Here is a 13,176-nt window from a genome sequence, read left to right on the forward strand (position 1 = left end):
CCTGGAGTAGAGCTAAAGTTTCCCAATCCTTGCCTGATTGAAGGCCCTTCTGAGTTCAGTTTTGGGTGAAGAGGGAAGTGGGTTCATTCATACATTCCCCAAATATGTAATGAACACCGATTGTGACACCTATAGGGGCTGTCAGGCAGGGGGGACATGGCAGTGAACACAACAGGTAAGGGTCCCACCCACAGAAGGTTACACTCAGGTGGCACTCATGCTCCCATGGGCCTCGTGCTGGGAGCTGTCACATCCATCTCTCTATCCCCAGACCCTGCCCATTGTAACAGGTCCTGGAGCTGGACAAGGTGCCAGTGAGCATCCGCCAGGTTGCCCACCAGCATCTCAGGTTCCCTGTCTCAAGATGCCAGAGAGGGTCATAGAACGAGAATGAGGAGTGGGGTCTTGGTGGGACTGGCATGGCAGGGTGTAGATGAAGATGGGCAGGGCCCCAGAGGGAGGGTAGCTCAAGACTGGACTTGTTGGTCTAAGGCACTTCAAAGGGTCTTCCAGCTTCCAGCATGAGCAGAGCAGATGACCACACCCCTGGGGAAGACCCAGACAGCTTCTCCAACTGCAATGTTCTTCCCTAAAGATGAGCCAATGCATCCAGTCCAGATGCTATTACTTGACCTGAAAATCCTTCTGGAAGACTCCAGGTAAAGTGTCCTTGATTGCACCAAAGAGTGCGGCTAAGCTGTGGAGTTAAAGGGAATAATTTTTGGAGCAGGGAATGCTCCAGGTGAAATAGTTCAGTAAGTCACGAGATCTAAAGTCTGCATGCAAAGTAGGTTGGGGTTGTTACCACATTATGAGCATAAACTCTAAACCAAAATTTCCTCTAGCACCTGTTTTTTTTTAGGCAGAGTCTCACCATGTTGCCCTCGGTAGAGTGCCATGGCATCACAGCTCACCGCAACCTCCAACTCTTAGGCTCAAGCAATTCTCTTGCCTCAGGGTCCCAAGTAGTACAGGCACCCGCCACAATGCCCAGCTATTTTTGGTTGCAGATGTCATTGCTGTTTAGCTGGCCCAGGAGGGGTTCAAACCCGCCATCCTCAGTGTGTGTGGCTGGTGCTGTAACCACTGTGCTACAGGCGCCCAGCAGACACCTTGTCTTTGATATTACAAATTAGTGGGTGCAGGATAGAAGTTAGAGGTCATTATTAGGGATCAAGTAACATAGCACTTTTTAGAGGCAGAAGAGTTTGACAAATAGGCATAGTGTGCAGAATAAATAACGGAATGGGCGAAACAAGAGGAAAATGTAGTGGCTCCTGCCTGTAATCCTAGCACTCCAGGGAGGCGGAGATGGGAGGACTACTTGAGCTTAAGAGTTCAAGACCAGCCTGAGCAGCATCTGCCAAAAATAGAAAAATTAGCTGGGCATGTTGGTTCACAACTGCAGTCCCAGCTACTTGGGAGGCTGAGGCAGGAGAATTGCTTGAGCTCAGGAGTTTGAGGCTGCAGTGAAGTATGATGATGCCACTGCGAGACAGCTATGACAACACAGCAAGAATCTGTCTCAAAGAAACTCACACATATATAAAAATAAAATTTTTAATATTAAAAATAAAAGAAAGGGTATCATCTTGCTATCAAGGGAATGGGACCAGGCTTGAGCAAGGAGGAAACATGGAAGCAGGATAACAACCCCCAGATCTCAATAGCTCCCCATAACAAATATTTATTTCTTGATTCCGAGTCTTCAGGTGGCTCCTGTGGGGTGTGGCTGAGCTCATCAAAGTTCTACTGAGCTCGACTTAGCTCCAAGCTGTGGGTTGAGTTCAGCCCTGCTCCACGTGACACTTTACATGGGGAAGAAATTACTAAGAGGTCAAGCCAAGTCATGTGAGCACAGTTAAAACTTCTGCTGGTGGAATGCATTGTGTCTGCTCACATTGTGATGACCAAAATCCCCAGGGAGCAGGGTGGGAGAGTACACATTCAGATGCATTGCAAAGGCATAAGGCAAAAGGCTTGGGGGTATAACCCTAATAAAGGGAGTAAGGCACAGTGGTTGGAAAAGCCATCTTGTCCACCACACCTAGGTATGTGCCACAGGGTCTCAGAGACAGCAAGGCATCCCCCAGGGCCAGAGTTCTTCTGAAAAAAGGACAGCCCCCACCACAGCGACTCTCCAGATTTCATTAGCACCTAACTAGTCTGGCTCATAAAAGGCCAGGATGGAGCTGAACAAGTGCCAGGGAGAATTCGCCAGGTTGCGGCTGCGGAATGCAAATACTTTACCTACTGTGGGCTGCAGACATCCCCGTGGATCAGACAAGCCCACGGCCTTTCTATTTCATATTAATAAAATAGTCAGAGATAGTGAAGGCAAAGAAGCATAAAATGGACAGCCTGCAGTAGCTGAGGAATCCCAAGAATTGCTGGACATCCTGGACGGATTTGTCGAGAGGATGCACGATTCAAAACACACACTTTGTAGATGTCCCAACGAGACAGTTTTTTGGCCTAGAAATTCCATAATCCTTAAGTATTGTTCATGGGGGTGGGAAGGCAATATAGATGTTTTAAAGGCCCCTCAAGAGGCAAGGGTGGGCAAAGAACTTTTAAGGACAAAGAAATGCCTAACACAGTGGAACCTGTGTAAGTTGACCACCGAAGGGACTGTAACAAACTGGTCAACATACAGAGGTGGTCAACATAAGGAACGAGGTCAACTGTAGTGATACATACATGCGATGTAGGTCTGGTCTGTGAAAATTGGGTCAACTTAAGGGAACAAAAGGAGTATAGGGCAGTATAGGGAAGTGGTCAACTATGGAGGTTCTACTGTACTTAATATTAAGTTGTTTGCTGTGTTGCAACTCTCTTCCATGACAGAATTTCTCCAGTAAAGCCAAATAAACATACACACACAACATACACATGCACACACACACCTCTCTTGGCAGCACAGCCCATCACCAGAAGCTATGGCTGAACCCCTGGGTAGCAGAACTAGAGAGAATAACTTCATTCAAAGTCCCATTGGCCAGTAGGCCAAAGTCGCAGGATGAATTCCAATTGCCTTCAAGCCAAGCTTGGTGTCCAGAGTGGGCCTGAATGTCTGCAAAAGAGCTAACTGGGGTGATGTTGCACAAGTACAGACCAATCAGACCCAAGGCCAGCACCCTGTAACCTGCCTGCAAGTGATGGTGGTCACTGCCTCCAGCTGGCAAAAGCTGTGGAACATGGAAACTGGGAGTCCATGGGTAGGGATGACATTGAAAGGTGAACGGGAGCCAGCACCTGCCCACGTGACCTGCTGCTTTCCTGAGTCCAAAGGACCATGCATTTCAACCTGGGACCTTAGGGGGTCCTTCAGGGCATAAGCCAGATTTGTCTTCCTGCCTGAGGCGCTTACCAATTATACGTGCTGTGAGGCAAGCTGGCTTCCCGCCAGAGCAGGAGGTGAAAGGATTTACAGAATCTCTTTCTGATCTAACTTATTAGAGAAGAGAAGTTAAAGGATACCCATCCAGGAGACAGCCAGTGCAGAGATAAAGAAGTCAAGATTCAAATCCTTACTATCTGGGAGGCTTAGACAAGAGTTCCTTAAGCTCATCTGGAAATATGAGAACCCTTAGCAGTACTTACCTGCCAGGGTCAGGATCAAGATGAAATGCACTAACAACAAAATTAAAGTCCTTACTGGAGTCTGACCCAGAGTTGGCCCTTCATCCTGGGAACCATTATTATTCGTAGTGAGCAGAATGATCCAGAAAAGAGATGGGAAACAAATGATCAAAAGGGAAGGTGAGATGCGAGAACTTCATGGGGTTGGTGGTGTGAAATCTGACTCAGAGGAAAGTTGTTTTTGTTAGTGTTTGCCTTTAGTTGTCCAGGATAATCCAACTTGGGAAAACTGAGTGGGATCCGGGCCTTTCTGATGGGAATCTGCAGAGACACATTCTCACCCAGCATCCCTCTCCAAGGAGCTGGCCCACCTAAACTGGAGGCTGGTGTCGTTTGTAACAAGATAAGGGGTGACATTCGCTGCCACTTCCTGACAGAATGAAAGAAAACCAAATCAGACCCTAAATTACCCCTGTAGGGCCACACCTTTCACACTGAAGTCTCTGAAGGTTCTGTAATAACCACGTGACATCTGAAAATGCTCGCCAGTCTCTACAATGCCTACTGAGGCTGCTTGTGAAATCCACCCTCCTCTTAGGGAACAGCATAGATTTCTGGAAACTCACACAGGCTTTTCTCCTCATCTCCAGATGAGGTGTCTGCTGCAGGGATGGGGAACTATGAGGCACCCAGGAAACCTAACTTACCACCCAAGGAATGCGGCGCCAAGCAGTTTGGACTGCATCTCTGAGAGGGTGGTTTAACACCTGGCAGGTGACACACACACACACCTAGTGTCCTCTTTTTTAATCCCTGACTTCCTGAGCCTAAGTCCAAGGGTATCCTGGCAGAAGTAACTTCAACTTGCAGAGGTAACTTCACCCCCGAAGGATCTAGCTAGTGGGTGGAGTTTGCTCGGAGGTGCCAGTATCACCTCCTGACTTACCTAAGGTATTTTTATTTTTTTGTATAAAACCATCTTCCAAAGCCCAGAGCAACTTAAACCCTCAAGGCCCCCACCTCCACCAGAAAAAAAAAGAGGAGGGGATATTTTGAAAGCTTAACTGATAACTCCACAGCCATTCATTCAGCTGACTCCCAAGGAAATGGAAAGCATCTGGAAAATGTATTTTAAAATTGATTTAACGTTGAACCATGTTAAATGTTTTAATTTCCAAGCAATGCAGTGCCCACCAAAACATCAATTAGCCCCAGCAATCAGGCAGGAATATTGGCTTCTGTTGAGGGATTCATTTATTTCAGCTCTGCTAAATATTGAAGAAGGAAAAGTCCAATGCAACCTGTGGCCACCAGTAAATGAAACTAAGCCAGAGTAAAAACCAGATCAGGCTGTGGCTAAAATGATGCCTTTTCCTGCACCCGCCTTTCTTGGAAGGGAAGGCGATAACTTGTAGGTAAGTGTTAGGTCTAGGCTGAAGTAGAAAAATACCAGTTAACACCTGACAAATTCCTGGGCTGCAAACCCTCAATGAAATGGAGTGAGTCTGGTTCACTCCCAAGATAGATGGGAAAGTGCTCACTAACTTCTTGCTTGACTAACTCCTGGGAAATGAACTGACTATCCCTAGACTGACTTTTAAACAATGCCAGGTGGAGAGAATACTGAGACAAAGGAGGAAAAGTACTGGAACTAAAACGTATGGGAAAATATTAAAACAAAGAATGTATGACGTATGGCTAACTAACTGCAAAATTCTGCTTCTGTACAATGCTTACTTGCTGCCCCACCCCCACCCCCATGCACCTGGACAGCCTGCGTGCCAACCAGGGTGCAGACCAAGCCTTAAAAACCTGACTCCTTAAGCACTCGGGGTTGCTCTCAGAAACCCATGTTGGGATACTGAGGCAGTCGCCAGCTGGCTCTTCAATAAAAGGACTCTGCTGTCAATTTGGCTTGTTTGGCAGTATGGTCTTCGTGGAACTCCTGGGCACAAAATAAGGTCCTCACGTGGTTAACAGAAATCATCCTTCCTTCCCTGCAAGTTTTCTGTCTCTAAGCTGGGAAACAAAAACTGAAATGGAACAAAGAAGGGCTCCTTGCTAAGGAGACTGGCTGGCTTAAAGATTTGCAAGATCATTTTTTAATAATTGTTTTTCCTTTAGGGCCTTTTAAATGTCAGGGCCCCAGGGTTCCCTGCCCCGGTTGATGCTCTTGGTCCAGGCAAGTGTCTTCCACAGTCTGAAATGCCCTCTGTCTCCACATGCCTTGGCCAGTTGCTTGGAGGACCAGAGGGCAATGCACTCAGCCCCTCAGCACATTAGAGGCTTGGTCATTAGAACCAGCAGGAGGCATCCAAGTCCAAGGCCCCATGAGATGGGAGCTCCTGAAAGCAAACACAAGGCAAGAGCATAGAGGAGGTCTCAGTACCTGCAGAGGGTGGACGCATCACACCCAACTCCCTGAGTCTTTCTCTCTAGGACCACTCAACTGCAAACCTTGATTCGTTCTTCTTTTAAATGGCAATAATGACTCCAAAGGAGAAGGGAGGTGGGGGAATGATAATTAAACAAAATTGTGTGAATCAGCATGTATGAGATCTGTCTTAATCGTAATCATCCAAGCAGCTTGTTAAAAATGCAAATTCCAGGATCTTCCCCCTGGAGATTCTGATTCAGCAGGGGAGTCTGCAAGGAGGCCCAGGAATTTGTATTTTAAGCATCACTCCCAGGTAATTCTGATAAGTAAGCAAGACTAGGAAACATGAGATTAAGGGTCTAACCCATAGGAAGGGTTAGCCCAATGGCAACCCTCACTCAGGCTTACGGAGTGAGTAGACAAAGGGTATTTAGGATCTTACCTGACTCGGGACATGCAGGGAACATCTTTTTAAGGGGCCCTCATCACTTTCTGACACTGCTGTTTCAAGGGAAAACCAGACCTGCCTTTCTGCAAGGGATTTGACAACATTCATCAAAGTTACAAATGCACATACCTATGACCCAGCAACCCACTTGGAAGAGTTTACCCTACAGACAGGCTCTAACAAGTGCAAATTATATGTGTACAAGGTCTTTGGCTGCAGCATTGTTTGTAACAGCAAAAAGTTAGAAATAACTGGCGTGTTGATCTATAGAGATCTGGCTACATATAGTTATGGCATAGCCATAAGACCAACAATTACACAGCTTCTGTGTTCAGATATGGAACTGTCTCCAAGGTATATTGTTAGATGAAAAATGCAAGGTGTATAACAAGGTGTATAATAAATAAGCTGTTGTAAAAGTGTGGAAATAATCTATATTTGACTTGCTGTGTATGAACAGAATAGATCTGGGCAAATACACAGGAGCTGGTAACATTGGTTGCCTTTGGGAAAGGAAACTAGGGGACGGGGGACAAAAGTTTTCACTCATAACTTTTCAGACTTTATATGTTTTGAACCCAGCATATTATCTATTGTGTATATTATCTATTCATATAAAATACACTTAAAAATAATTTTAGGCTGGGTGCAGTGGCTCACACTTATAATCTGAACACTTTGGGAGACTGAGGCAGGAGGATCACATGAGCCCAGGAGTTCAAGGCTGCAAAGAGCTATGATTGCACTACTGCACTCCAGCCTGGAAAGAGTGAGAACTTGTTTCTAAAAAAAAATAATAATAATAATTTTAAGTGTATTTATATTTCAATGAAAAGATTTGTTAAAAAAAAATAATAATACATCAAAGGGCATGGCTTCTGTTTGCAAGTTCTACCTCAGGCCACTTCTGGCTACAGAAATGGGGAATATTCCAATTCACCCTCATCAAGGAAAAGCTGAAGAAGATGGAGGGAGACCTTCAAGCCAGGGAAAAGTGGAGTGGAGGTTTTAGTTAAGCACCAAATTCTCTTTCTTCTCTGGGTACTTGCACATGCTATTCCCTCTACATGGCTAAGCCCTTCTAATCCTATCCAGATGCCTCAGCCAAGACGTCACTGACTTGGGGAGGTTTCCATGACCTCTCTCCCCTCCGCCCCAAGCCTTCTGTGCATCCCCTATCTTGGCATCCAGCACACCACCTGAAGGTCACCTGTGTGTGTATGTATGTCTTCCCTCAGGCCCAGGCTAAACTGAGAGTTCAGTAAGGCCAGGGGCCCAATCTGGCTGATTGGAAGCTATCTCCCCAGAGCGTGTCCAAAGGTGGTGCTGAGGACAGGAGTCACAAAGAGGGAGGGTGAGGGGGGAAGGGGAGAGGCAGGGAGGAGACAGGGGGCTCTGCACCTGTAGCTCAGTGGCTAGGGCGCCAGCCACATACACCGGAAGCTGGCTGGTTCAAATCCAGCCTGGGCCTGCTAAACAACAACAATGACAACTATAACCAAAAAACTAGCCAGGTGTTCTGGCAAGTGCCTGTAGTCCCAACTACTTGGGAGGCTGAGGCAAGAGAATCACTTAAGCCCAAGAGTTTGAGGTTGCTGTGAGTTGTGATGCCATGGCACTCTACCCAGGGTGACAGCTTGAGACTCTGTCTCAAGAAAAAAATAAAAAAAGAAGAAGAAAAAGAAAGGGAAAGGGAGTCCACACCCTCAGAGTCAAATGCCACTCCCTGGGGACAGTGCCCTACTCCCCTATCTTAACTCAGCCCTTAGCCCCCACCACCTCCACCTGCGTATTTCCAGCCCTGGCCTTACCAGATTTGAAATCATCTTCTTCATTTATAAGAGGGCCTTACATGTCTTTCTCACCTTGGTACTCCCAGGCTCTACTGTACATTTGAAACAAATAGGTGCCCAAATACATCGGTTGGATTAATTAATACTGGATAGTGAGGAGAGAGGATGCAAAGGAGCTATGAAATGGATTTAATCCTGAGACATCCTGATTCAATTAATTTGGGGTGATACTCAAGAAACTAGAAGTTTTTTAAAGCTCCCCAGGTGACTTTAAAGTGCAGTCAAGAGTTGAGAATCATTTATGTGAAGCTTGGTAGGGACTTTGGGTTTTAGTGCAGAATCCCCAAGGACTGTCAGAGATCGCGCCCTGAATCTTAGGAAACTTCCTGCCCCACGCCTATGCAGGGGGGCCAGGGAAGGGTGTAGGGGTCAGGACACCTGGAGGACGGCTCAGCTCACCTGGGGAAGAGCGCGAGGCGGGGGTCCTAGTGGGGTCTGCACCGATGGGCGCGTCCTGCCAGAACTGAGCCTTGGCGCCATCTAGCGCCCGCTGGAGGCTCTGCAGCTGTGCTGGGCTGAGCCGCTGGCGCTGAGCGTGGGTCACCGCTGCGGCGTTCTCCGGACCCAGGCAGGCGATCTGCTCCTCGGACAGCTCCTGCGGGGAGGAAGAGAGTACAGAGCCCTCAGGGAGGCATCTGCCCGTATTGCCCGAACTCAGTTATCCTCCCAGGGTCCACACAACGTTGCCATCCCCATATGCCGTGCGTGCTCCTCTTTAAGATGTTTCCTTAAAATTAGATCATCATTCTTTCGCTACTAAAATAAATGCATTTAAAAATAGACAACTTTAAATGGAGATTTCCAAAAATGGAAAACCAGCGGGATTTGTCATAAGCAAGCATTAAATAGAAGCCAGAAGAAATAAAACAACATTGTTGAACACTAGCTAGATTTGTTGGCCAACAACATGTGAACCCCTGGCCCCTTGAGAAAGCGAAGGGGGAGGAGGGAGAGGGAGAGAGACAAAGAGAAAGATAAAAAGTGTTACAGAGGTGTTATTGCTCTAAACTAAGCCTTTCTCCTTGAAGTAATCAGAAGTATTCAAGTTGACAGGGTAGTCGTGATTTTCTCAGTGTAACTTAAAGTTGTTTGATGCAATACCAGGTACCTTCCAAACACCTCAAGTCCTCCACCTCAAGAAACACTGGTTTCAGGCCTAAAGCCCAAAACCCCAAAACTGAAAATCTGAGCCCCACCTCTGCTACATGCCAGCTGTGTCACCCCCAGCAAGTTTCATAACTTCTCTGGACTTTTGGACTAGATGTTGAGTTGACACAGAATTCTCATCTCCTGTGTGGACAGACTGCATTGCACCACTGCCTGAACACCACCTGGTGAATCCTGTCAGAGCTCAGTAGAGTTAGTGTGGCAATCTACTGATGATGTCTGCCATGGGCGACAGTAGTGGGAAATTGGGCCCTGTGTGCTATGTCTTTAAGGACGTGAATAAGATATTTTCTGAAGTCACTTCCAGCTCAAAGGACTTGGTGACTAGTTCCAGCGGGACTGCAATAAGATAAGATGGCAAGATTTTGCTTTTGTAGAGTGGTCTTTAAAGTCATCCTTCTTATTTTCTAATGGCCCCAAAGACCCTGAGAAAGTGTTTGTACTCCCTTATCCCTTTCTCTTCTCTCCTGTCCAGGTAGAAGCTTCCCTGGAATCATATTTGTCTGTTTAGAGCCCTCCCCTGTACCCCACTCCAAGACACAGTTCACATGCCTGAACATGATCAAGGCTCTGGGTCCCGCTGGCCTGTCCAGCCTCAGTGGCACTCCCCTCCAGGAGAATGAGCATCAATATTGACAGTTCTTAGGAGGCAGCACTTTTCTGGTATTTCCTTCTGCCTCTTCCTTCCTCTCCACCCAGCTGACCTGTCCTCCAAAGTGCAGCATTACCTCCTACCTTCTTACCTCCCCACACACACACAGCATAGGACTCTTCTGCTTTGTATCTACCATTAACGCAGAGTCTGTATTGAAGGAATTATCTATTATTCCAGTGTTGATGACTTGTAACCCACAGGCCAGCCAGATTGAATCTCAAAGCTTACTGCACTGTTTTCCAAAAATTAATTCAGATCAGCTGCCAACATTTAATTATCAAGAGATTCCACATAAAAATGAAGGTTGCAAAAAAAAAAAAAATGAAGGTTGCTGGCTTCTTCTACAAAATAAATAAATAAATAGGAAGATTCAGTAATACTGGGCCCACATGGTCACACTGCATTAAAGTGCTAGAGATGAGAAGCAGTTCCCCTTTAGACAGGGTGCTCTGGAGCTCACCTTGGTCCCTGCTCAGCCCATCTCACTTCTTTGTTACCATCCAGACCCCTGAAGGCAGTGTGTTATAACCCCTTGGTGTGTACCCTTGGTGTGCCTAGCCAAGAGCCTATCACAGAGTAGGTGGTCAAGCAAAGACAACTGCACTTCCAGACAAGACCAGAAGAAAGTGTTTAGCAAAATGCTGCCATGCAAGACCAAGCTGCCTGTCCCTCCCAGAGTGCCTCAAGGGGGAAGCAGGTCAATGACCTTGAGGACTGCCATTCTAGGGCTACTGCACCTGCTCTGTCTGGGAGCTGTTCAGAGTACTGAAGTGGTTCAAGGTTGGCTGTCTTGATGTAAGGGATATGGCCTCTTGGGAGCTTTCTAGGCTGGTTTGTGTGCCTTATCCACAAGTAGTGGGCAGGATATGTTCCCATATTGCCCACCAAGCAAAAACACCAGGGTAACTCGTTTCTCATCAGCACAAACTGCCCCCAACAACATGCTCCTCAGCTTGTACACAAACAGAAAGCAAGAATCTCTCACTGACTGCCCTTCTTTTCTTACTTCACTTCATCCAATTCCACCCTTTCCATTTTTTTCATAGCAGTTTATCACCTGCCCTATTGTGTTTTTTAATACTTTTCAATCAACTAAAATATTTTTGCTTGAATTTATAATAAAAGGAAATGTTATACACATTCACAACCCCTCATCTGCAATTCTGAAGTCCAAAAGAAGACTGAAAAATGGAAGATTTTCCTCAAAGTTTAAGACAAACTTATTTATCACCAAAACTTGACCTGAATTTCTGTGAGGCTATTTATTTATAGTGTCTATTTATTCTAATTAGTGTGACTTGTCAGAAATTTCTTTGCAGAAATGTTAATGTATTTGGTTCCATGGTGGGGGGTGTTAAGTTGCATACAGTATGAGCACAGGGTGATCTTTTTAAAATCTGAATTATTCTGTCTGCAATATATATCTGAAATATATCTGTCTGCAAAGGTTTTGCATAGAGTTTATAAACCTGTCACACCACCAAAAGTAGAATATCAGCAGCAACTTGCTACGATGATGACCATTAAAATAAATACAATTAAAATGATTTTTTTTAATTTAAGGAAAAAAATTTTTAGAAAAACTAAAATTATCTTGTTACCATCCATTCATTGTTGACACATAGGTCTTCTCTGGCCCTGTCAGCAGAGACTGTGTTGCAATCCCTTAAATTCCAAGGCCTGTCCCTGTGTGATTTGAAATAGGGTCAAGCCTCCCATTTCTCCTTGAAGAACTGAGCACCTACTTTGAATATCTCATCAGGAAGGCATTTTATTGCTGATGGCTGGAAATATGGCATCAAATCCTTGTCAAGCATCCGGAGCTCTGCCTTAGTTAATCCAGCTGGGGAGAAAAAGGAATCATGAGGGTTTAATTCAAGCCATTGGAACTGTGCTTGTTTTATTAATGGTGCTGCATAATGTACAGATCTGCATGTTCTGGGCAAGGATCATTCCTTAAAAAAGTCTCTGAAAATTACACTGGGGAATCAAGTTCCTTAATCAACTCAGAAAAAAAAAAAAAGTGGGTCACATTAGCCTTGATTGGCCACCTACAGTGAAATGTATGCCCAGAAGGAGCTTCGATTTACACACTTTCAAATTCTGTATAAACTTATTTAGGGGCCAATTAAATCACATTCTAAACTAGTATTTTTCAACCTTTAGTGTACACAAGAATTACCATGAATGCTTGTTTAAAAACAGATTCAGAGCCCCACCTTCTGCAACTTTAAATCATAAAATCGAGGTTTTACTTAACTCCATCGATGTTTGCTACACGTGGCCAAGAATTACCTTATTTTATTTTATTTTTATCCCCAGATGTAAGTTTGGAAAGAGAGAGAAAGAGATACTCAAGGTACCACTTACCTGCAATGGTCCCAAGCTCCTGCAAGACGGAGCTGGTCCACTCGGTGGGATCCCCAAACACGACTTCTGCCTTCCTCTTAAACTCAGCCAAGATATGGGTGCTACAGAGCAGGGTCCCAATTCTAGCCACTACCACCCTGGTTAAAGAGGGACAGGTGAGCTTGGAGAACTCTCCAGCAAAAAAAAAAAAAAAAAAAATGCAGATTCAGCAGTAAGAGAGGATCCAACTAATCCCACTCTCTGTTTTAGCCCAGAAATGTTCAAAGCATCAAGAAGTGGAGAACATCTGGATGGATGGATGGATAACTTGTCATTTTGCACATTAGTATTTTGATTACCTGAATTCTGAGATCTTTATAAGTGGGACTTCGGTGGTGTTCATAGTACACAGGGTTGCACCAAGGCCTACTAAATGGAAGCCCTTCAGATCCTGGATACGATAGCCTGAGTCATCCAGGAACCCTTGCAGAATGGATTTAGCCTATGAACAGTGAGAAAGGATAAAGGATGAGCTATCCGAGGATGATCAAGACCCCAAAGCCTGAGCGGGTGACATAGACTGCTGACTAATCCCCCACTCCATTCATCCTGGCCACTACATCTAGATTAATAATGTGTTTAAGATGCTTCAACTGAGTATACTACCTGATCTATGCAGGTGTCTTTAGGCAATTAATCTCTTATACGCTTCACCAATATTTAAAGCACTTGTGTCCTGTTTCTG

At 45.5% G+C, this 13,176-nt stretch overlaps 1 protein-coding gene across 1 annotated transcript in view; it reads right to left on the bottom strand.

Annotated features, from left to right (window-relative positions):
• Positions 1–4,752: 4,752 nt before the first annotated feature.
• The window catches only part of OTOA (otoancorin), a 78,942-nt gene continuing 70,518 nt past the window's right edge, over positions 4,753–13,176 (bottom strand). The window contains exons 24-28 of the mRNA XM_053555835.1: positions 12,791–12,933; positions 12,453–12,589; positions 11,828–11,925; positions 8,660–8,855; positions 4,753–5,927 (exon numbers count right to left, since the gene is read on the bottom strand). Coding sequence (XP_053411810.1) covers positions 5,854–5,927; positions 8,660–8,855; positions 11,828–11,925; positions 12,453–12,589; positions 12,791–12,933 — 648 coding nt within the window. The 3' untranslated portion in view covers positions 4,753–5,853. The remainder of the gene's footprint in view (positions 5,928–8,659; positions 8,856–11,827; positions 11,926–12,452; positions 12,590–12,790; positions 12,934–13,176) is intronic.

This window comes from Nycticebus coucang, chromosome 12 (genome assembly GCF_027406575.1).
Source record: "Nycticebus coucang isolate mNycCou1 chromosome 12, mNycCou1.pri, whole genome shotgun sequence".
Lineage (NCBI taxonomy): Eukaryota > Metazoa > Chordata > Mammalia > Primates > Lorisidae > Nycticebus > Nycticebus coucang.